At 22.6% G+C, this 24,777-nt stretch overlaps 1 protein-coding gene across 4 annotated transcripts in view; it reads right to left on the bottom strand.

Annotated features, from left to right (window-relative positions):
- LOC129612112 (homeobox protein homothorax) overlaps positions 1-24,777 on the bottom strand; it is a 437,826-nt gene that overhangs the window by 360,300 nt on the left and 52,749 nt on the right. For all 4 annotated transcript variants that reach the window (XM_055525634.1, XM_055525635.1, XM_055525636.1 and 1 more), the window contains exon 3: positions 1,023-1,161. In XM_055525634.1, the coding sequence (XP_055381609.1) occupies positions 1,023-1,161 (139 nt within the window). The remainder of the gene's footprint in view (positions 1-1,022; positions 1,162-24,777) is intronic.

Raw genomic sequence — 24,777 nt, 5'->3', positions numbered from 1 at the left:
TATACACATACCTATAAATAAATATATCAGTCTGTCTCATTCATCCTTTGATATCATTTTTTCTTTCTTTTCACTTAAATGTTTTTCTTATTTTTATTTTTGTCTTTTCGTTTTGTTTCTATTTTGTAATTTTAATTTTATAAATCGACTTTTTTGTTTATGGCAAAATAATTATGAAAATGTGATGAAAATTGTGCATTTCACGAAAGTCATTTTTCTTTATTCAATTATTATCTCTGGTAAACAGTACATATTATATTATACATACATATATTTTTTTTAATTGTTATATGGAGTAAAATGATGATTTTTAAAGACTGCGTGAGTGATATTTCAACCAGCGCAACAAAGGTAGCAAACAAAAAGCAACATCGATCGCGCTACTAAACAACAAAACAGTAAAAATATTTTTTATGCATTTCAATATTGTGCATGTGTGTATAGTACAGAGTACTTTTTAAGAAAGCAAAATGAAGAGAACAAGAAAAAAAATTACCCATAATAATAATTTATCGAAAATGGTAAAATTAAAAACAGAAAGAGAAGACGGGATGACGGAAGAGAGTATAAAGATATCAAAAAAATAAAAAAATATTCAAGATATTAAAAGAAATTTACAGGTGATTTGTAATTAAAAGAGAATATGAATAAATTGAGATTATTGTTTAACATGAAATGAATATTAACAGTAGAAAATTTTTATATTATTATTGAAATTGATCTTGACATTGAATAACTTTTGCAATTCATAAATGAAATATGTAATGTACATACATACATACATATGTATGTATGTATGCAATGTGGAATCATTAATATTTTAAATAGGTACAAAAAAAATTTCAATTTCTATAGTAACTTGTTTCGCTTTTCTTTCTTACGTTCTTTTTAAAATTAATAAAACATGACATATAAATTTCGTTATCTCTGATTAATAATTATTATACATACATCCAGATATATGTACGTATACATTCAGTTTTTTTGTTTAAATTTTATTAAAATATCAAAAAGAAACTTACCGATTTACTGAACATTGCTATATCTTCATTAAATGATTCTGACGAACATACATCACCATTCATTGAAGGATCACGAGGCGTACATGTAGCTAATTCACATTTTTCAAATATAAGTGCCAATAATGGAAAAAGTGGATGCCTGAAAAATTATAATAATAATGAAAAAAATTGTTTAATTTTAATAAAAATTTGTTGATAAATATTTAAGTTTTTTTTATTAAAAAGAGTGTAAAAATTAATTGAATCATGAAAATTTGTTTAATATTTAATTGTTTTATAATTTTAATTTTACAGTAGAATATTTTTAATTCGACCACTAATTTGATTGAAGAGAATTGAATGTTATGAATAAAATTTTATTTATATTAATTATAACCTTCTTGCAGTAGTATTGAACTAAAAATTTTAAACTAACACATATGAAGTTTAGAAGTTAAAATTAAATTTACGGCGAATACAATTTTAATTCAAACCAAGTATAATGCAAATTTATTTAATAATAGAATTAAGTAAAATTGCAATAAAAGAATATAAGAAAAATTCATTTAAATTTCAAGAAAAAAAAAAAGGGAGTGTCAACTCATAAAATTTATAAGTTAGCATTTTTTCAGTATAAAATAATTAATGATTAAATTTGGTTGTATAGATTAAGTTTTAGAATACCATATTTAATGTTTTTATAACAAAGTTAATTATTAAAAACGAAAAAAAAATCTCTAAAGCAGAATATTTTTGAGCAGGATCGCCATCAAATATGTAGGTACTGTTTAGAGCTCAAACAGATATGCAATTATTAGATTTGCAACTGTTTGATTGCTTGTTTGTATTCCATAAGGTTTATATTCAAATACGCTCAAATGCAAGTATATGATCGCATGCTATTAAGCAATTAAACAGTTTTTAATTGCAAAACTCAAAATTGTATGTCTTCATGAGCCCTTATGGATTTTGCTCAATTTGAATAAAATTTTCTGAAAGTTTGATATTAAATCAAACATTAATCATGTATTTGGTTTGAAGGCTAAAACAGAACATCATTCTTTTACCATCAAACATAATACATGAACAATGTTTGAATTCTAAATTTCTACTTAAATTCGTAATTTGAACTAAATGTTATGATTGCACGTACAAATCAAAATAAATTAAAAGGGGAAAAAGAGATGGTTTGGTAGCCCTAATATTACATAATCAATTTAAGGAATTCGAATACTTTCAATATTTTGATGATGTTTTAACTTTGGAAAAAAAAAACTTATTGATAAATTTTTCTATTCTCGTAATTTTTTTTTTCAATTTTTTTTATTTCTCTACTCTTTTTACTATTTTAGTTATTTTACTATATTTATACGTACATATTTACTTATGCATGTATATACAATATTGCTATTGTGTGGTACTATGAAATTTTTTTAAAAACCGGTTTGAGCACATCATAATATATTTGTCGCGTTTTTATGTTTTTTTTTTTTTCTCTCATATGATTTCGCAATTTTTTACTTTTTAAACTAGTATGATATGACTGGCGACTTTGCGTAGAAAAATTTTAAAATACACTCTTATGTAAAACAAAAAAAAAAAAAAATTTTTTTGTTTCTTTTGAACTAAACATACCAGTAGATTATTGAAAAAATAAAAAAAAAACGATTTCTTTCAATAGTTAATTTAAAAATTCCTAATACACACATCTGTTGTAAGCGTAATATGCAAATACCTGCACATTATAATGGTTAAGCATGTATAAACGTAAGGTCTATATATATATATAAAATGTTTTAAATTGAAATTTTGTATTATTCTAGTTAATTTTCTATTCCAAAAATATTGGGTATGATTGGATATAATGGTTATGTTATGACATAAAAAAAAATTTTCATTTTTCCAATTTTTGTTTTTTTTTTTATGAGAATTTAAAGAAGAAGCGTGTAATTTTGTTGCATATTAATTTCATATTAAAATGTATATATGTACATACATGCACAGGTATATGTAAGGTAGTTATATAAGGCCGGTAAATTTTAACCTTAAGAGCACATTATAATGGTCTTATATAGAAAAATTGAAAAAAAAAATTAATTTATTATTATAGATTGATTGAAAATTTCTGTAGTGACATTTTCTTCTTTCATATAGAATTCAATTAGACACTGGCTTTCTTCTTTCATATAGAATTCAATTAGACAACTTTGGAATCGAGAAATTCTTTGAAAAGAGAATGAAGGATAACTAAGCATAAATCAAAACACAACACAATTTTTTCTTCCTTTATCTTCCTTTATCTCCTCATCCTTTAAAACCAGAAAAATGTTCGATCAAACATGTATGAAAAGAATTTATAATATACTTACGTTTCAAACGTGTTCGAACATAATAATTTTGTATGAAACAAGGAAAAAAAACATTATAGTGAAAAAATATCACTTAGTTTTCAAGAGCAAAAAATATTGTCCAATTTATGTTTCATTTTTCCTACCCACATTTAAGCTGCAATGTTATTATTAAGAGAAATTCAGCCACTTTGTTTTTAGAGAGTGAAAAATACAATCGCTCTTTTTTGTAATTTCTTAGATCTAAATGTTTTACTCTTAAGAAAAGAAAAAATTTAATTGATAATATTCAAAAACTAATTGGGAAATTTGCATTTCTTACATTTCTTGCCACCACATTCACATATTTCTTTCAACTCTCAATCTGAACTCTCAGTCGAACATGTTCAATTGAATTTTAGAAGAATTTTACACATAACCATCAATATTTTAATTTAATTCTTGTTTCAAATACTATATAATATTAAAATATATGCATGTATGTATATGTATACAAAAAATATTTTATGCTAAATACGTTAGCATGTTGTTTTACTTCTTCGTTTATTTTTTTCAATATTAATATTAGTTTTTTCTATATTTTGCCGTCGTCTATCTTGTATAGGCACATTTTAAACTTGTATAATATGTACAATGTACCTGTAGTCAAATGTTTTGTTTAAAATTTTTTTTTTTTTGTAATCATTTCAACTTAAATTATTCAAATCTATTCAAATTTTATTCATTTTAATGACATCTTTTTTCTATCTCCGTATAAATTTTTTGTTTTTTTTTCTATATTATTATAGTTATGCATACAAAAACAAAAAAAAAATTAATATACATACATTTTTTAACAAAATATAATAATAGAAGTTTTAATTTAGAAAAAAAAAAATTAAAAAAAAAAAATGATATTTAAACAAAAATTAAATCAGCGTTTTTTTTTTGTTTTTATTTTTATAATTTCTAAAATGATTTATATTGTAAAAATACAAGAGAGTTTTTCTAAATTAGTACCTTTTGTCTTTTAAATTATGGTTGATTATTTTAGATAGTCTTGTTTTTCATTTTGTTTCTTTGTATATTTTTTGTTAATAATTTTCGGAGCAAAAGTTGAAAATATTTTCTATAAAATATATTTAAAAAACAAAAAATAGGAGGACAAACATAATATTAAAATTAAAAACAAAAAGAATAAATAAAAAATACCCACAAAACACAGTGGAATTATAATAATTATATAAAATGACAGAAAAATTCATTTTAAAAATAATTTAAATCTAATTTGTCAAAGATCATGGATTAAGATTACGTATTAAATTTATTCCAATTTTCAAACCTACTTAATTATTAAAATTTATATTTATTTTTGGTTAATTTAATGAATTTTTCATATTTTTTTTTCTCTGTGTGTATTTAATTTTTTTTTTGTTATTGTGTATGTATTAATAATTAAAGAGCTTTGTATTTAGGGCATATAAATTATGTGATTTCATGTGATGAAAATATATTATTTGTTTTTTTTTTGTTTTTAATCTATGATCAAATTAAATCATTGTTGATAATAACGGTAGATATATATATATGTATATATATTGTTATGCATAAAATGTATGTATATATATTTTTTTTTTTTTGTTACAAAATTATTTTTTTTTTACAAATTCAAATTATACAGCTGTCCCGTTCACTTAACAATAATCATAATTTTAAAAAAATAATTGACTGAAACATTTTAGATATTCGATGGCATATATACACACATACAATTTATAATATAAAATAGTTTTGATAAATAATTTACTTAAATATTATTTAAATATTAATAAATTATTAAATATATTTTTTTTTTTTGTTAATTTGATAATTTTAAAATTTTTTTAACTATATTTGAATAATAAATAAAATTCGAGTATCCCAGCAATGCTAAAAGTAATTTGATATAAAAATTAATTCACATTCCTTGTTAATTTTGTTGTCACTATACAGATAGCGCTTGTTTGTTAAAATCAAAGCAAACAGTTTGGTGGTTAAGAGAAGCTATTACTTTACAAATATTTTGAAAGTACAATTGCATTTTAAAATTACATTTGTACTCAAGTGCTATCACACACATTATTCTTTCATTATTTTAAAAGTAAGCATACAACTTTTTATTTTAACATTTCTCTTGCATTTCAAATTTAATGTCGAATTCGAAAATCCAAAGTTAGAAGAATTTATAGGCGAAGAAACACAGAAAAATTATTCAAAGAGAAATTACGTAAAATAAAAATTTTAATTTTCTATTAAAATTTTAGTTATTCTCCTAAATGACATTAAATCGGGAAGTCTTTATATACATTGTATACATCGCCCAACTATATGTATAACATAATATAATGTACTCAAGTAGCAGGCATAAACTCATTACAGAGTAGAGTAATTGCGTACAATATCATTGATATGTTTTATTCCGCAATTGCAATCGTTATACGAATGCAAGCGACAGTAAGAAGTGAAGACACTAATTTGGTAAGTTAAGAAAAGAATTCAAATATTTTCAGATTTGTAAATAAAATTATGAAAATAATTTGTATAACAATTTTAAGTCTCAGTTGAATTTGTCGAAAGCAAGAATCAGCAATAAATTAATGGCAATAAAATATAAATAAATTAAAGAGTAAATTTAAGATTTATTTTTTTAATTTATACGCACAATTTAAATGGGTAATCAGACAAGACCAAGAATACCTTTAATACAACTCATAAAATATTTATAATAATTGTAAATTAACCGCTTACAACAATACTTATGTATATGGCATATTGAAACAATAACAATAAAACAAGAAAAAACAAATGCATTTATGACAATCCATAAGAAATTTAAGAGTTCATATTCCCGTCCCCCTGATTTCAACCATAATCTAAATTAAAAACATAAAAACATTAATTTCCACTATTTTTTTTTTTGTTATTATTTTTTATTATTATATAATAATTATTATATTTTAAATTTTATTTTAATTTGCAATTAACATCCATATTAAAATAAATAAAAAGACAAAGAAAAAAATAATAATAACAAAAACTAAACAATTTTTTTGCAAAATCCATTAAAATTTATTTGAAAAAAAAAAAAAATAAATGGAAAAATTAAAAAACAAATTAAATGGAAAAAAAATGCAAAATATAAAAAACATAATTTTGTTTTAATAATAATAATGTTATAATATGCAATTAAAAAAAAATATAATAAAAAAATTTATTTACATAAAAATAATTGAACATAAAAAAAATTAAAAAAAAAACTATCTACAAACCAATAAAAAATGCACATATGCACACTCATATATAAAACACCGCCCAATAATTAACATTATGTCGGGCAGCATTTAAACAAAAACAAAAAATTAAAAAACCTAAAAAGCAAAAACAAAAAAAAAAAAACTATAATTAAAGCAACAAAACAATTAAAATTCAAAAATGGCTTGATGCATTGCAGGTAATTTATGTGGTTTTCAGCATGATTTTAACATAAATACAATTTAATTATGTTATTTGCCAAAATTTTATTGTTATGTTTGTAGCATAAATTACGTTAAAGTCACAACAACAAAACAAAAAATAGACACAATGCAAAAATAATCAGAATCAAAAAAAAAAAAGAAAATGTAAATTTTGTAAATTAAAACAAAAAAAAACAAAACAATATAACAATTAAATTATTGTTATACTGTTTTTTTTTTTCATTTTGTATTTTTATTATTATTGTTATTTATTTAATTGCCTATAAGCGTTTATATTGCAAAATTTGACAAATAGTCTCTCTCATATCAAGAACCTCCTTAATAACATTAAAATATCATTTAATATTTTTGAAAATTATAAATTGAAAATTTAAATTAATTAAAGATGTGCAAATTAACTTCAAAGAGAATATAGTCTATAGTTTATAAGTTTATATGTATACTCGTATGTTTGTGTTTAGTATGTAAATATGACGTAATTTTTTACCCCAACTACTAATTAATTTTAGTCTTCAAAGCATTCAAATAATTTTTTCATGATATTTTGCAATAAGAAACGTTTGAGCACAATAATTGTATACAATTTTTTTAAGTGACACTGGACATCCCATTCAGTTAGAAAAAAAAAATTTTTTAATATAAGAAAAGGGAAATAACGTAAGACTAATAAGTGTAATATTTTGCGAGAAAGAAACTCAAATAAGTAAGAACAACTGAATAAAATAATCATTTGGACTTAAAACGAAAAGCAAATTTTATAAATTATATTTTTTTCTTTTAGTTATGTATTATATTCAATGTAAATCTTAAATAACAAGGATTTAAGCAGGAAACCCGAAAATCCGACTCAAAATAGGTGGAATTGCGGTGTAAATGAGTATTAATAACTATCATAACCTTATAATTAACGACGGTCCAATTTTGTTAATAGAGAAATTAAATAGAAAAATTTATTAAAGGAAAATATTACAAAGAAACGTTAAAACTCACAGTATAATGCAAATTTTTAGCTCTACAATAAAGTATAACAGTTTTCTCAATTATATTAAAGATATTTAATTTTGTTTCCTAAAACATATAGATTGAATGACATGATCCTGATCATTTGTAAATGACTAGGAAGAAGAATATTAATTTTTTCATTTGTTATAAATGCAAGTGGATATATATAGATTTCATTTATAATTACAATGCAATCCCTATAAAACGAACACTTAAGAATTTACATTCAACACATTTTGAATTAGAAGATTTTGTAATATGAATCAAAAGTGTTGAATCATTGAAATTATCATTGAAATTATTCGGTAAATAGAAAATTTCGTTACATAAAATGTTTGCTATATCGAGATTCTACTCTTTATTTAATATGTACTTTAATTTATGAATAATTCTCCCTCCACTCTAATATATAGACACATTTCAATTATTTAACATTTTGTTATCTATGCATCTATGCGTTTCCGATTTTAAAATTATTGCTTTCGGTTTTAATTTAATATTGTTTCCTCTACTCTAATTTAAAAATTTAAACTAACAGATTAAGTAAAGATAATAAAATTCTTAATTTCGTATCGTAAGTTTATTGTCTTCTAATTTTTCTTTTATAATTCCTTTAGAGACTTACTCGAGGATTTTTGTTTTAAAGAGATCTGTTTTTTTTTTGTCTGTTAAATTCACACACTGCTATGAATAATTAACTTTTTCATAAAAATTTTTTAGGCCCATTAAGAGTCATGTTGGGAACAGAACAAAAAATAAGAGCTAATCATAAAAATTTAATTAATTCAACAACATTAATTTTAACACTTTTCACTTTTCTTCATCAACCAAAAAAAAAATGTAAAAAAAGTGAACAACAGATGAAATTTTATAACAAAAAAAAAAAGTGCAACGCTTGCAGTGCAGTGCCTTTCAAAAATTCTCCTTTTTTTTTTTGCCTTTTCTCTTTTTTTTTTTTTTATGATATTTTACAAGAAATTTAGTCGTGCGCGCACTTTTTTATTCATTTTTTTTTTCCAGTTTACTCTTGATTTCCTTTTACTTACTACTAAATATAAAAAACTAAATTAATTTGGATTAAAAGAAAAAAAAAACGAGAGAAAATAAAAAAGTAAAATGAGTATAGGGAATAACAACAACTTCACTACACCGTAATAATAGCAATAATAATATAAAAAGTAAGAGAGACGACAAAAAAAGAGCAAAAGCAAAAATATAATAACAGAGGGAAGTTAAACGTTTACATGCTGTGAGAAATGATCCCATCCCTCTTTACGATGACGATCTACTTAATTTAATATTCTCATTATAGGGATCAATCCTACGTTCCTACGTTTTTTTTCTTTTTCCTCTTTTGCAGAAAAATTAAAGGAAAACATAAAAAAAAAAAACAACACACACATAACATTTATATAGGCGTTTAAATCAATCAATAGTTTATAATTATGGAATTAAATTGGGTTTAGCAAAATGTTTTTTTTTTTTGAAATCTTTAAGTAAGTATATATAGATTTTGATGTGAAAAAAGTATAAAGCAAGCATTAACAAATGTCTAATTAAATTCATGGTTTAGAATAACAAAAAAAAGATCTGATCTCTCTCTGTCTCTCACTCTCTAGATCAGCGTATATATAGGATCTGATCTCTCTCTGTCTCTCTGTCTCTTTCTCTCTAAATCAGTGTAGATACTTAATAATGCTAATACTCGTATACTTATGGTATATGTTATACTTATGAAACAGAAAAAGTGATTTATTATACCGGTATATGTGATTAAATAAATTCTTAATGAATGGGTGTCATATAACAGTAGCTGTTCATTTTATACGTGCGATATACAAAAACTCATTTGATGCTAATTTTTATATTTTTTTTCTTGTTATAAATTATTTTGATCACAAATCAGTTTTTAAGGGTTTTTTGAATTATAAATAATTTGAACAAATATTTTGCAATAATTTTGAAAAGGTTTCATAAACTTTTATATTTTGTAATTGATACTCAATTAATCGATATTGTTTACTGAATAAATAAGTTCCTTAATTATAGACGTCAGCTAATTAAAAGTTATTGTTAAGAAATTGTATATATGTATTTAAAATTAGAATCCAAAAATGTTAAAATTAACAATATGAGTTGTTAAAAAATTGTTATTTTTAAATTGTTATTGGTAGTGAAGGTCAAATTTAAAATTAATCAATGTATTTTGGAGTAAAATAATAAATTGTTATTGCTTCAACTACTTGATTTCAAATTTATGAACAAGAACCAAAATATTTTTTAAAAATCAAATAATATGAAATCAGGAATAATATGAAAATTGGTTTCTCACACTCAACCACAATTTGTAATTATTTAAAATTTAAAACTTTTACGAAAAAATACGTGCAATACACCTGTAAAACATTTAGTTTCTAATTAAACACTTTTAAGCCCAAATTAAACCAACTGCTTTTTCTATTATAGTTTATAACACTTTTTTTTTTATTACACCAGATATTTTTTCGACCAATATCTAAACATTTATTTACCGTCATAAAAACATTTGAAATTTCCACTCAAAAGGTCACTTTGTTTTTTATAAAAAACTATTTTTATTATTGAAAAAAAAGGAAAGGGTTTTTATAACAAATTTTTTAATTGAAAATATTTTGTAGAATCACACACTTTGAACTAATTAGAAGTGTATAGAAGTCAGTCTATCAGTGTGTGTATAGAATTGAAATGAATAACAAAAACACCGGCAAATGTTTCTTACAAATAAGTTCATGTACTTAATACGCTTCTTAAAGTTCACCAATTTTTTTTTTACAATAAAATTTCCGCATTTTAACGGAGTAAAAGGGAACAAGAACAAAAACTCTGTATTCGTAGGGGATTTTTCATTTTATATTTTTTTATAAATTTCCAATTTTTTTTTTATGATGGGGACATTTGAAATTCTAATTGAAAATTAGGAAAGAAAAAAAAACCTATAACCGAACATTTGCCTTTTTTTTATCGAAAATAAAATAAAAAAAAAAGAGACTAAATAATTTTTTAACGATCGTAAAAGATTTTCCCCTAATACAACAATGTTAGCTGGGTAAAGTAGAATGAGTAAAATTTGTTTGAATTTTTATTTCAAATTATAACCAAAAAAAAATATGACGGATTTAATCCACTGGTATTACCACAAAAAACGAATGAGCTCTGTCTACTAAAGACAGATGGATTAAAAATAAGAGAATGACTTGAACAAATTTGTAACCTTATAGAACTTACATTTTTCTCAATTAGGATCATATAACATTAATTTTATCAACCAATTAGTATTATAGTTATAAAGTAAAAAAAAATAGCTTTTTGTATAATATTTCATAAAAATTCAAAAACTTACTTAAGGGAGTAGCTTTCTATTTATTCGAAATGTTATACATTTTATAACTGAATTGGAAATTAAAAAAGCATTTAAAAAGATATTCGCAACAGTTTACATTTGTACTGGATATATGCAAAAAATTGGGGACTGTACCTATACCAAAACAATAGCGAGATATACGATCAGGCCCTTAAATTTTTGTATTATAGTGTTGAAGCGAAGTAAATTTTTCACGCTTTAAACCCAAACAAAATCTTGAAAAATGTTATACCAATTTTCCTCTCACTCGTGGTGGGATGGCGAGAGAAAAATTAGTAAGAGTTTAAAAGAAAGAGAAGAAATGTTTGAAATTGAAATTTCAAATTCTTTACCACTTTTTATATTTGTTTAATAGTATTGCAATACTCACATTTTAAAAAAAAATAACAATAATAAAAAATAAGAATAAATTAAAAAATAAATAAAATGTAAATGTTTTACAAATTTGTCATAAAGTTGTTAAAACATTTGCTAAGCACAGTTGTATTTTATTCTTTATTTCGTTTTTTTTTATTGCATATTATAGAAAAATAGTTAATTAAAATTTTTTTTTTTTTGTATTTTACTCAGAAATTTATGATGCATAACCTTAACGCAAAATTATTCTTTCTAAGAAGTTATTTAAATTAAATAGTGTGTATGTGTATTGTTTTTTAGAGGAAACTAGCTTAATTACAGACTGCATAGCTGCTATTCCCTAATAACTACAGGTATCCCTCGTATAACACGGCACTTGTATAACACGTTTTCGATATTACACGGTATAAAATTTGCGACTTTTTTAACACGATTTTCGATATTACACGGAAATTTTTTTTTAAATTTTGATATTCAACACAACAAAAATGGGATTTCCCCTAAAAATAATAACAAATACTTAAACATACAAAATACATTTCGTAATATGTACTTGAATAATTTATATTCTCTGTCAAGCCACTTGTGTTTTTCACTTTGATAAAGAAAGATCGTTCAAGTTTCAACTAACTAAAGGAAAATATTAATGTCAAATATTTTAATTAATTCTTATCTACATAATTAAAAGTGGTATTTATAAAAAATTAAATAAATAGAATAACGTTAATCCTTTATGTTTTGTTAAAGTATACATACAAAGTGAATAATAAAATAACTTTCTCTAGAGTGCTTGTCTTTGTATAAAACAATTTATAATAATTTCAATTCAAGGTAATATTATTCAAGCTTAAATGTCACAATTCGCACTTAATCTATATTTTATTTAACCTTAAATTTAGATAATGTCTGGCAAAATCAAGAAACAAATATTTAAACGAAAATTTATTTCCCTCGATACGAAAATAGAAATTTTGAATCGTAAACAGTCTGGAGAAAAAAACGCAACAATTGCGAAATCCTTAAATTTGAACGAATCTACTATTAGAACTATTTTAAAAAATGAAAGTCAAATCAGACAAAATGTGGCCGCTGGTTGCTCGCAAGGTGCAAAACGTGTGAGCAGAAAGCGAGATATAAATGTCGTAATTTAAAAGAGATCTCAGAAGTTGCTTGGGTCCTTATAGAGAAGTTTTGGCCCAGTTGCAATCTGATTTTGTAGCTGCTTCATCTGATGAAGAAATAACTAGTGACGAGGATTTTCAAGCAAATATGAAAAAAATTAATACTAAGTCACGGGTCATTTTTGATGACAGCGATGATTCAAATTAATCTAATGAAATTGTTTCATTACGATTTATACATTATGAATTTATATTTTTATTTTTGTTCGTTATTACTTATGATTGAATTTATTATTTATTTATATTAAAAAAATAAAGTTAATAAGTTTTTCATTAATTTTTTTATGAAATTTCAGATTTTCTAAAATTTACCTCTCGATATAACACGGAGCATGTTTTCGATATTACACGGAAAATACATTAGTTTTACAGTCTCGTTTAACACGGTTTCGATACAACACGGTTTTTATATAACACGGTCTCGATATTACACGGACAAAAAAATTTTCTTGAATTGATGTAATTACGTTATTTATTGTACCTAACAATATTATGTACATAATTTGTTATCTTTTTAAAAACCTCGTATACCACGGTTTCGATATAACACGGAACCAATTAACCGTGTTATACGAGGGATACCTGTATTTAATTTATAATTAAAATTCAAACTATAATGTTTAGATGGTAAACGAGTTACAACTGAAATTTTTTAATTTTCGGATGAAAATGTTTTAAACTCAAAATTTATTTTAATATTTTTGATATGTAGCAAGTTTTTAAATGATTCCGGTAATAAAATCATGAATTACTTTTTATTTCTTTATAATTTTGGTAAATATTAAACTTTACAACTTTGTAACTTTACAAAAGAAAATGAAGGAAGTTATATTGTCCTTTTTTGTTATGCTATTTTACCATTTAATTCGCCATATTATATTGACTTTGGTTGAATGCTCATTTTCTATCATTTTCATATACACACTCACATACTTATTATTTGTAACAACAATATAATTTTTTGCTCACAATTTTTTTCTTTTTAAATGTTATACACACAATAGCATCATCATTACCATCAATATTTATTTATATTGCATATTATTTTGTACAAATATAACAAGTGTTATACAAGTGATATAGAATATTGTTGATATTTTTTTTTTTGCAATATATATGTATGTATACTGAAAACATACAGGACATCCATGTACCATAAAATTTGTGTTTATGTTTCCGTTTATGCTTGAATTTTATGCGTTATATTTTTACTTATACTTAATTTTTTATATTTTTTACCATATATGTATAGAGTATACGTACACTTTATGTTATTACCGTTGTTTTTGCTGTTAAATATACTTGAATACATTGGATATTTTTAAAAAAAGGCACATTTCACATATGTATGTAAATATTGTGTACTTAAGCTTATTGTATATGAACATTTTAAATATTCTATTCTCTATACAAAATTTATATAACAGAAAATATAAAATTTATTTTAATAGCATTTTTTAAGGATAATATTTTGCATAATCTTATTATACATACATACATGTGTATGTACATAATAATATTTATAATAAGTAATAACAAAAAAAAAATATGCCAATAAGAATTCATTCGTTTATGAATCAACTAGTTGAATACTTAAATAAAACGTAAAGAAGAAAAAATTAAAGAAGAATATGAGTGGGTGATTATTGGCGAATGATAAATGTGAAATACACGTTATTAATATTTCACTATTATTATACAAATTATGTGTCTCTCAAGTTTATTTCTGTATAAATGTAAGTATCTGTTATATGAATACAACAAATGCAATTTAAAGAATGTTTTTTCTTCTTATTTTAATTTATTTGCGATTGAATATTAAATAAAATAATTTATTGAAAAAAACTAAATAAGGATCGACAAAAATATGACAAAAAGAAGATTGGTTTTTGTTAATATCATTTGATTCAATGGAGAAATTCATTAGATAATATTCATGTTTTCGAAAAATTTACTGATTCATACGTTTGGCATATTTGTGTCATTGTTGTGAATTAACTTAATCACAGCTTAAAATTTCAGGAGCTCTAACAAGGTTCAAATTTTTCAAAAATTTTTAATTTTTATATTGCATTAAGTACTTTTGTACGAAAATTTGTGTAAGTTGATTAAAATTATTCACGTGCCAGTCAAATTGAGTTTCAAAAGTGTGTGAATAAAATGTGAAGTTCAATAATTTACAAAATGGCACATAAACTCTTCTACGATAACAAACTAAGTAACAAATTCATAATACTCTATACATCAAATTAATTTGCTTTAATGTAAAAGCTTAAATTCGCATATTAAAATTATTTTCCATATTATTGAATAATAATAAATTGAATAGAAAATTATATTCTCTAAGTATATATGTATAAAACATTAATTTACATGTAATTTAACATTATGTAATTTTACATGTATAATTGGAAAATTAACTTGATTTTCAGAAGTATAAAAGTACAAGTGATTTTTTAAATGCTATAGAAATTCTATATGAAAATTGTCAATGAAAATAATATATAGAAAAAATTTTTTTTTCAGTGAATATAAAATTTACACGATTCTTGAATTATAAATATTATTTTTATTTATTTGAATTTTTATAAAATAAACCTGTTCTTCAGATTTCGAGAATTTCGAATTCTATTAATTAATGATCAATTAATTAGAATATGCGTTGAAAATTAGTCAATATCAAATTTAGAATTTTATAAAATTTCTTTAAAAAATTCATATTTTATAACTAAACGACATTTTATAAAATTATGCGGATACATAGGAACATAATCTGTATGAGTCGAATTTGGTACTTATTTAGTTTATAGCAAATTTAGCCTGAACAAAGTCCGATCTTTATTTTGTGAAAATTTGATTGCAGTTTATCTTGAATACTACTTATGTTAAAATTGTAAGAAATTAAATTTTTTTTGTTTCCAATTATCTAATCCGAAATTTTCGAGCCAAACTTACTCGAAACACTAGTTTTTTTTCCATAAAATCACAAATAATTCTCTTATATTTTTATTGCATTTAAATAAAATTTCAAAATAATTTTTGATTTCTAATTGATTCCTATAACATTATAAATATGAAACAGAAAGTCAATGGTACTTATATATTTAAATTATATTCTTGAGTATAGAATAAAATATTTTGGCAACATTCAATGTTATTTGTACGTATATATTTTCTGTGTGATTATAAGCTTAGAAGCGGTAAATATCTCACGTTTTTTAAAATATTTATCATACTTTTCTATGTTGTATACTCCGCATATAATAAATTTAAAAATTATTTTTAGTCTAATAAATTTTAAAATGAAAATACGAATGAATTTTTTCTTTTCTATTTGTACATAAAATATAACATCATATTTGCAGAGTTACACACATACCAAATTTCTATACAAATATTTGCGAAGTACATATGTATATACATATATATGCATATATGTACGTGATAGGCATGTGTAACAACTTCGATTTAATCTCTTTGGATTTTTCTTTTCATTTTAAAATAGAAAAAAATATATTTCAAAATTTATAAATTTTTTCTAATTCCTTTCATTCTGTATAGCAATAATATGATAATCCTATATAAAAAAAATTTCTTCTTTTAAAAAATTTTTTCTCTTAATACTCGTATCATGATTATTGTCAGCAATATAATTTTCTTAAATCAAATATAAGTGTTTTTTAGTATACATACTTTATATATAGCAATCCCTACAAATATACAGCACAATATTTAAAAATTTGAATTCAATGAAAGAAAATTTTTATTTTTCCCTAAGTATAACAAAATTAAAAGAATACAAAAAAATAAAGATACAAAACAAAAATGGAGTTTTGCCAAAAAATAATTAACTATAATATTTATATGCAAATAATTTGAGCAGAAAATGAAAGAAATTTTTTAACCTACGTTAATTGAAGCCGAGAGGATTCTACACACGAAATGACAACAACAACCAAAAGAATCTATAAGAACAACACAAGAATATTTGCTCTAAAAAAAAAATTGATATTACTTTTTTGTTTTTATAAAAAATTAAAAAAAAAATTTTCTAATTTTTTTTTTCCTTCTTCAATGTGATTTTTTTTGCGCAAACAACGAAATTTTTTCTTAATCCCAATGCATATAATATGCAATTTGTTCTATGTACAAAAACTTTTGCAATAATAATATATATGTACATATGTATGTACTATATAGGGAGCACCACATAACTATTTGACATTATAACAAATAAAATAAATTGTTTACATGCGTTCTAATAGATTTAACCTAGTAAATTTGTAATTTTTAAAATGCAATTTTAAAAAAAGCAACACAAAAAGCGAAAACAAAAAATTAAATTTAATTTATAAAAGAAATAACATATTTACTTTGTGTTGAATTCACTCGCATGCACACGTATTTCAAATGTTTATTATTCAAATAATTTTTATTCGCCTCTCTTCTCTTCTCAATAAAATACATATTGTATGATAGCGACTTTCATGATAATGCAATAATGTACCTACATATTTTGAATTCGAATTAAATATTGAGAAGAATAGTGTTAGCAACATGTTGCTCGTCATTTTGTATTGTTCAGAAAAAATGTATGTAGTATCAAAAATCCTGTTTATGTTATTTTGTGTAAATTATCTTTACACTTAAATATTCAGATATGTACACTATTACGTACATTACACACATATAATCAATAGATCATTTAATTTTTGCAGAAATGATATAAAAATGTAAATATTAATAAATATGTAATAGTGATAGCACCTAAAATAGAATTCATGTATTTGCATAAAAATCAAACGTAGACGATATTATAAATGCTATGTTGTAAAATGATTGTTGTAATTTTCAACTAGCATAACACTAAAATTGTATTGCTTATGTATTATGAATGACAAGCGAACAAATTGGTTTTTCAATTATTTATAAAATAAAAAATATGTATGTAATATAATTAATGCAAATTTTTGAATACTTACAGCATACAATTTTGCAATAGAAACAAACAGAATAATAAAAGTGAAAGTTTTTAATATCATCATTTTTTAAGAATAAATTAATTTACAGCCGTTTGACTTTATTTCAACAAAATTATTCTTCAATAATTTACAATTATAACACAAGAATACAATAGTAATCTACCATCTACAATAATGAATAATCTCCCCGGCAAAATTTTGCTTTTTCATTCCTATTCTTTTTCATTTCTGCTAATGAGGACATACATATTCTTAAAGCTTAAACGGCATTATATAAATAGTTATTAGTACACTGAATGATAAAAAATTTAAATTTTTACAAATAAAAAAAAAATAACAAGTATAGAAATAAAAAACCAATTTATAATAAAGAAAAATCACTTTTTAAATTGATCACGTTCTTAAAGAGTAATTATCATACAAATGTGCGACAATTTGACGTATAAATAACAAAATGTGCGCCTGTGTGACTTAGTGTTGAATTAAAGAAAAATAAAAAAAAAAACTTCAATAAACAATGAGAAAAATATTGTAAATAAATATAAGTAAAATTTTAAAAGAAAAATAAAATAATTATTGGAAATAAAGTGTGAGAGTTATAGAACCTATTTTATATTATTATGTGTGTTAGTTCAAAATATTTATTCTCTTCGTATCTGTTTTTAAAATAAATAAAGAAAGGAATATTGATTCACTTAAAAAAAAGAGCGAAAAGTCTATAAGTAAGAACTAAAAGTATTCCACCTCAGTCAGAATTAAAAGATATGTGAATAGATCTATTAGATAATGATGATTTTATCTGATTTATGTGACAACAAATTTGTTATAAATGTTCTAGTAACTGCTTTTAATATGAGATCCGCTAAAATTATAACAAAATTAAATTTATATACGAAATAAATATTGTACGATTAAATTTCTCTTTGACTTTAATAATTAAAATAATATTAACGGCACACAACATGCAATGATCTAATATTTTTAATCTATTATACATAATTGTTAATAATATATGAGTTTACAAATTACTTATATTGTGTGTTTTTAATTGATTCGGCTTTTAGTAATCAAACGGTGTTTAAGTCATATCAAGCATTCGACATTCATTTTGTTTGATTTGATTTAGTTTAAAGAAAGTTCGAAAGCAATTTCTCTTATCAAACAAAATGCATGAACAATGTTTGATATTTAATATATTTTTTTCTTAAATTAACCGATTGGTATGGAACAATAATATTGAATTGAATCATCCGATCATATAAATATGTATGTATTGAAAATACGTATAGAGGATTTCAAATTAAATTTGTCTAAAATCATAACCTTCATTAAAAATTATCATTTTCAATAATTGTATAATAAGTAAAAAATATATGAAATTTTTTTCAATATGAGTTAATAATAATAAATAAAATAAAAATAAAATAAGAATACAAAATAAAAAGTAAAATTAAATTCAAGTCGCGCTTTTTTTTACCTATAAATTTTTTTTTTTTTAAATTATTAAAAATTACACACCACACTAAATTTGCGTCTCGTTTTATTAGCCATTTTTTTTTTTTTTGTGTGTTACCCCTCTCTGCGCTGCCTTGTTATTTATGATTAACAACATATTTTCTCTTCATTACTCTCAACTTTACCTTCTCCACTCTATGTTATTTATGGTTCAATTCAATTCTCATCACAAATTTTTAATTCTGTTTAAATTTTTTTGTGTATGGTGAGTGTTGTGTTGTTGTTTCTTCTATATTATTTTCTTCTTTATAACAATATTGAAAATAATTTCCTTAATTGACGGTTGCTTTTTTCTTTGGTACTTTTTTATTTTGTTTTGACTTTATTTTATTTTCAACAATAATTTTTTAATTTGGTATTGTTAAATTGTCATATGTCAAATTTAAAAGCAATATAGTCACACCTTTAAGGTATTTTTGATTTTTTTTTTCTTTTAATTTTAATTCGCTTTTTGCTTTTTATTTTATATTCAAAATTTGTATAAATTATGTATGTATGTATGTGCATTGTGTATGCATACACTTACATAATTTTTGTACCTAATAATAAATCTAAGATTTTTAATTTCTTCTAATCGTTTTTTTCTTTATATTTTGTTAATTTTGTTAATTTTAATTTTTTGGGCATTAAATCCATTTGTAATTTTATGGCTTTTTGAATGAAATTTATTAAAAGAAAAAATTTGTTTTTTAATATTTTAAATAAAAAATTGATTTTAGAATCATTATAGAATTTTTTATTCAATTGATAATTAACCACAAAAGTTAAGAAAAAATAAAAATCAAAGAACAGACACAAAAAAAATATTATATGTTAAGCACGAATAATTCTCTGTTATGTTAATCTGTTAATTATAAAACACTGTAATTTGTTAGATTTTTAATGTGATGTTGCTGCTGGTACGTGAAATGACTGATTCATTATAAAATAATTAATTAGTAGTCAGGTAAGAAGTTTGAATATGAAAAAATAAAATAAAATAAAAAAAATTGTCTAACACATTTTAAAATATTTTTTTTTTTATTGTTATCATTGAACACTAAATTTAATCGTTTTGAAAATTTCTGGTTTTAAATAAATTACTTATGTATTATTAGAAAATTATTATCCGTTATAATAGTTATGCAATAAAAATAGAATAACGTAGAATTATTTAAAAGGGGTTGGATAAAAGAGAAATTCCAAATTTATGAATGAGCAGACCAAATATAGATTTAATTGTTCTAAGAATATTTTTCCTTATTGGGAAATATTTTATAATTTTCGTCATATTCTGAACAATTTTCATCAGACGAGTAAGCCGAACATTCTCTGAAATTTTAAATCGAATTTGCAATAGAACCTCAATATCTTAAACGTAGACAACTTGAAACATATACGACTATTTTTTTAAATATTTATTAAAATTTCTATATTCCAACTATTTGAATAATTAAATAAGAATTATTTGCTTTCATTTAATTTTAAAACAGTTTCTTCTACAAAAAAAAATAAGAATTTTTCTCTTTTAATTTAGATCAAAAATTAAAAAAAGGCAAAAAAAAATTGCTGATTTGCAACATTTTTACACCTTTTTATCATTTCATACAAAATTCAAATCATACATAAAGAATACATATATAAATAAGTAGGCAACATAAAACACAAAATGTAGAGTTAATCACTTTGACCTGTTACTAAAAGTTCATGCAACATTTTATTCTCTCTCGCAGTATCTATACATAATTTACATTTTTAGTCGAATTTTTTTTTTTTTTTATGTATACGATTTAGATTAAGATTAAAGATTAAATGGTATATAACAACAACAGTTCCTGTTATGTTAAAAGAGAAAAATCAAAAATCAAACATTACAAGTTATAAGTAAGAACAATTTACAATAAATGCAATTACAAAATTTTTAATCCTATTTTACATGTTTCTCTTCTCTTTACTCTTTTCTCATTTTGCTAGCAAAAAGCAGCACACAAATACAGAAAAATGTTCAATCGAATTTCATTTCATTCAATTTTATTTTCTGGGATCGCACCTAAAAAAACAAAACAAACAGCAAGATTTTCACGAGGATTTTTCATTTAAAAAAAAAAAAAAATTTATTCAAAAGTTTTGGTTTTTTCTTCCCAATTTTTCTTTAAGGTGTTAATTAGATTTATTGAAAATTGAATTCTCTTGAGATTTATTAACACTAGTATTGCTACTCTGCTCTGTACAAATATTCACTGACTGGCTGACTGACTGAGATGTGTCTTTATTCACAAACAAAATATACGAATTGAATTTTTTAAATCGAATACCACAGAAAAAAAAAATACAAAAAAATCATCTGCAAAATAAATAAAAAAAAAAAAAAAGAAACCGTGACTATTACCAAATCTAAAATACAAAAAAAAAAAAAAGATAAAGAAAACTTAAGTCCCCAAAGGAGGTACAAAAATCCAAAATAAAAATCAACTAAAAACAGAAGCAATCAGAAAAAATAAAAACTAACCATAAGACAAAATACAACTTTTGAAAATTCTTTAAAATTTAAGAAATGAGAGAAAAAAAAAATTCAGCACATTTTTTACCGTGTGTCATTTTTGTGTCTTAAAATTTATTTCAGTATTTTTCTTTTTCTTTTCTTATTATTCTTGTTGCTGTTGCTGTTGTTACATACAACCAAAGTATCTATCTATACCAGATCCATTTTTGGATAGATTGCCTATGTGGTTTAGTGGTTTTTTTCAAAAAAAAAATTAAAATTAAAAAAAAAAATTTAAAATGTGTGATTTTTTAATTTAGTAGACTCTTAAGTTGAGTTGAGAAAAAGATTTATGCTAAATGAATTTTATTTATAATTTTTTTTTTTTTATTATTATTATTTTGTTCTTCTTTTTCTTCTTCTTCAACTTATTGTATATCTGTTATATACCCAGCACTGTTGTCGTCTTTGTTAGTTATGATTGGAGTGGATATAAATTTTTTTTATTATTAAAAGTGTATGTTACTCGGTGAGCATAAAAATTTTTATTTTTTTTTTGCTTTTCCTACATACATATGTATGTATGTATATAAAAATCTCGCGCACTCACAGCATATGATTTATTGACTGTATTTAGTCGTTAGATATTTTGGTATTTTAATTATCAAAAAATGAATTAAAAGAAAGATTATTTATGTATTTAAAAAATGAAAAACAAAAAAAAAAATGGATGGATGGATGGTTTATAGCTGTAAATATAAAAAATTCATATATATACATATATGTATATGAAAATAGGTAGATACATACATAGATATATGGGATATTATGATTCATTATTTTGGTGTTTTTGCATGGCTAGTAATTTTCAATGGCAACGGAAATCACGGTACAAGGTAAATTAGATTTTTTTTTTTCAACTTTTCTATGGTAAGCTTACACGGTTATTCTTTAATTTTTTTTTTAATTTTTGCCTTTTTTTTTTTTTGATAGTAACGAAAAAATTATATTTTTTGTTTTTTTTTAAGTTTTTAATTATCTTAGGTTTATTTTTCTACTTAAATTTCTGATTGTTATTTTTATACTGAAAAAATTATTCTTTGATTCTTTACATAAGTAGATTTCTTTGTGTTTGTATGTAAAACTACAATATGCAACATTTGCTATTTAAGATTTAAAATTTTTTTGTGCTGTATTCGAATTCGACAGAGACCTTGAGTAAATACAGATATGTATAATAAAATAAGGTACATGATTAATGTGAACACATGCAAATATCCATATTAGTTGGGTTATGTATACAAAAAGTTTACCTGTAGGTTAAATAACTTAATGTTGAAAAAAAAAAAACAAAATTATTTTTTTTTATTAATTTTTGAGGAAATAAATTTTTATTTAATTAATAAACATTTCCCACTATAAGTATAACAGTTATTAATTCTTATATACAATAAAAGTATTACGCACGTATTATATTGAGTGGTTTAAGATGCAAAAATTTTACAAAACCAAATGATTGGCATGTAAAAATGAAACGACACTGCCTTACTATAGGATTGAGTAGAAAATCAAGATCTTACAACATTTGATATCTTTCTATATTAAAATCCACAAAAGTGTAGCTTCGAGTACTTATAAAAAATGAATTTTGATTCGATTTGAACAATTTCAAATTGATTAACTTGGAGTACAAAAACTGCCCTTCAAACAGTTGTGTTTCATAAAAACATTCTTTAAAAATTTGATTAACTCAAAAGTAACAAATTTCTTTTAAAAAATATTGACTATTGCATAAGCACAATGTAATCATAAATGTGGTTGAAATTGTATGTTAAGTAAAAAATTATTTATACAGTGCAACCTTTATATAACGAATATCCGAAAAGCTCATAAATTTTATTCGTAATTCACAGATTTGGGAACATCATAGAAAAAAAAAGACTACCAAAAATCAAGCTGTTTCCTTTAAATAAAATACTCGTTTTGTAAATTGTTCGTTATATAAAGCTTTCACTGTAATTAATAAAGCGTTTTTTTTTTTCTAAAAATAGTTTTAATTTTGACTGCATATAATCAATTAATTCAGTTTGTATTCGGGGACTGTATTTAAACTTTTGTAATAATTTTCAAAAAAATTAAAAATATATAAAATATATAAATATATATAAAATTGTCTCACTTCTCCCCTATTATGCTGCGTTATACGAGAATAATCTCTTTACACTTTCTTTTATTACAATTAATTCAATGTGTTTAAATTCCTAGTCTTATACTGTGAGTATATTTTTCCTTTCCTTAACGAAATCATATTGCAAAGTCTTAAAAATTGAAATTATTTGTTGCTTACCTCAGAAAACAAAGTATATAGATTTTTTTTGCAACAAAACAAAATTTTTCACACATGTTTTCCCTTTATTATCACACAATTATTCATACTGTAATTTAACCAAATATCAAATACCAATATCAAATTTCATACTTAAATCCCAACAGATTTAAATTACTTACTTATACTGCGTAAAAATACACGTATATACAAACAATACTTATCTACCTCTCACTCTGTCATATCAAAATAAAAGCAAAGGTGTTCAACATTATGTACCGGAACGTTTTCAACAAATAGAAAATAAATAATAAAAAAAAATTTAAGTTTCTTAATTAACTTTAATTCTGTTATCAAATTTCTATATTTAAAATTTAACAATAGAACCTGAGAAAATATAGGGTAAGAAATAAAAATCAGGAATTGTACTTGTACTTGTCTACATTTTGTAAAACAATAAATTGTATTGCTTAAGACGAGGAAGAGAACAAAAATTTTATAAATACCTTAAAAAAAAAGTATTATGAAACTGAATTAAATAAATTAGATTAATTAATTATAAAATGAAGGCTTTCCAAATTTTAATCTTTTAATTTAAATTTTTTTGTTTTTAAATTACTACTTTTGAATTTCAAAATTCCCAATTTGAATTTCATTGTTTGCAAGTACATACATAAATACATGTATACATGCAATAAGAAAGCGTGAAA

The sequence above is a fragment of the Condylostylus longicornis genome, unplaced genomic scaffold (genome assembly GCF_029603195.1).
Source record: "Condylostylus longicornis isolate FDR11 unplaced genomic scaffold, ASM2960319v2 ptg000055l, whole genome shotgun sequence".
NCBI classification, from domain to species: domain Eukaryota; kingdom Metazoa; phylum Arthropoda; class Insecta; order Diptera; family Dolichopodidae; genus Condylostylus; species Condylostylus longicornis.
This window is presented reverse-complemented; position numbering and strand designations above follow the sequence as displayed.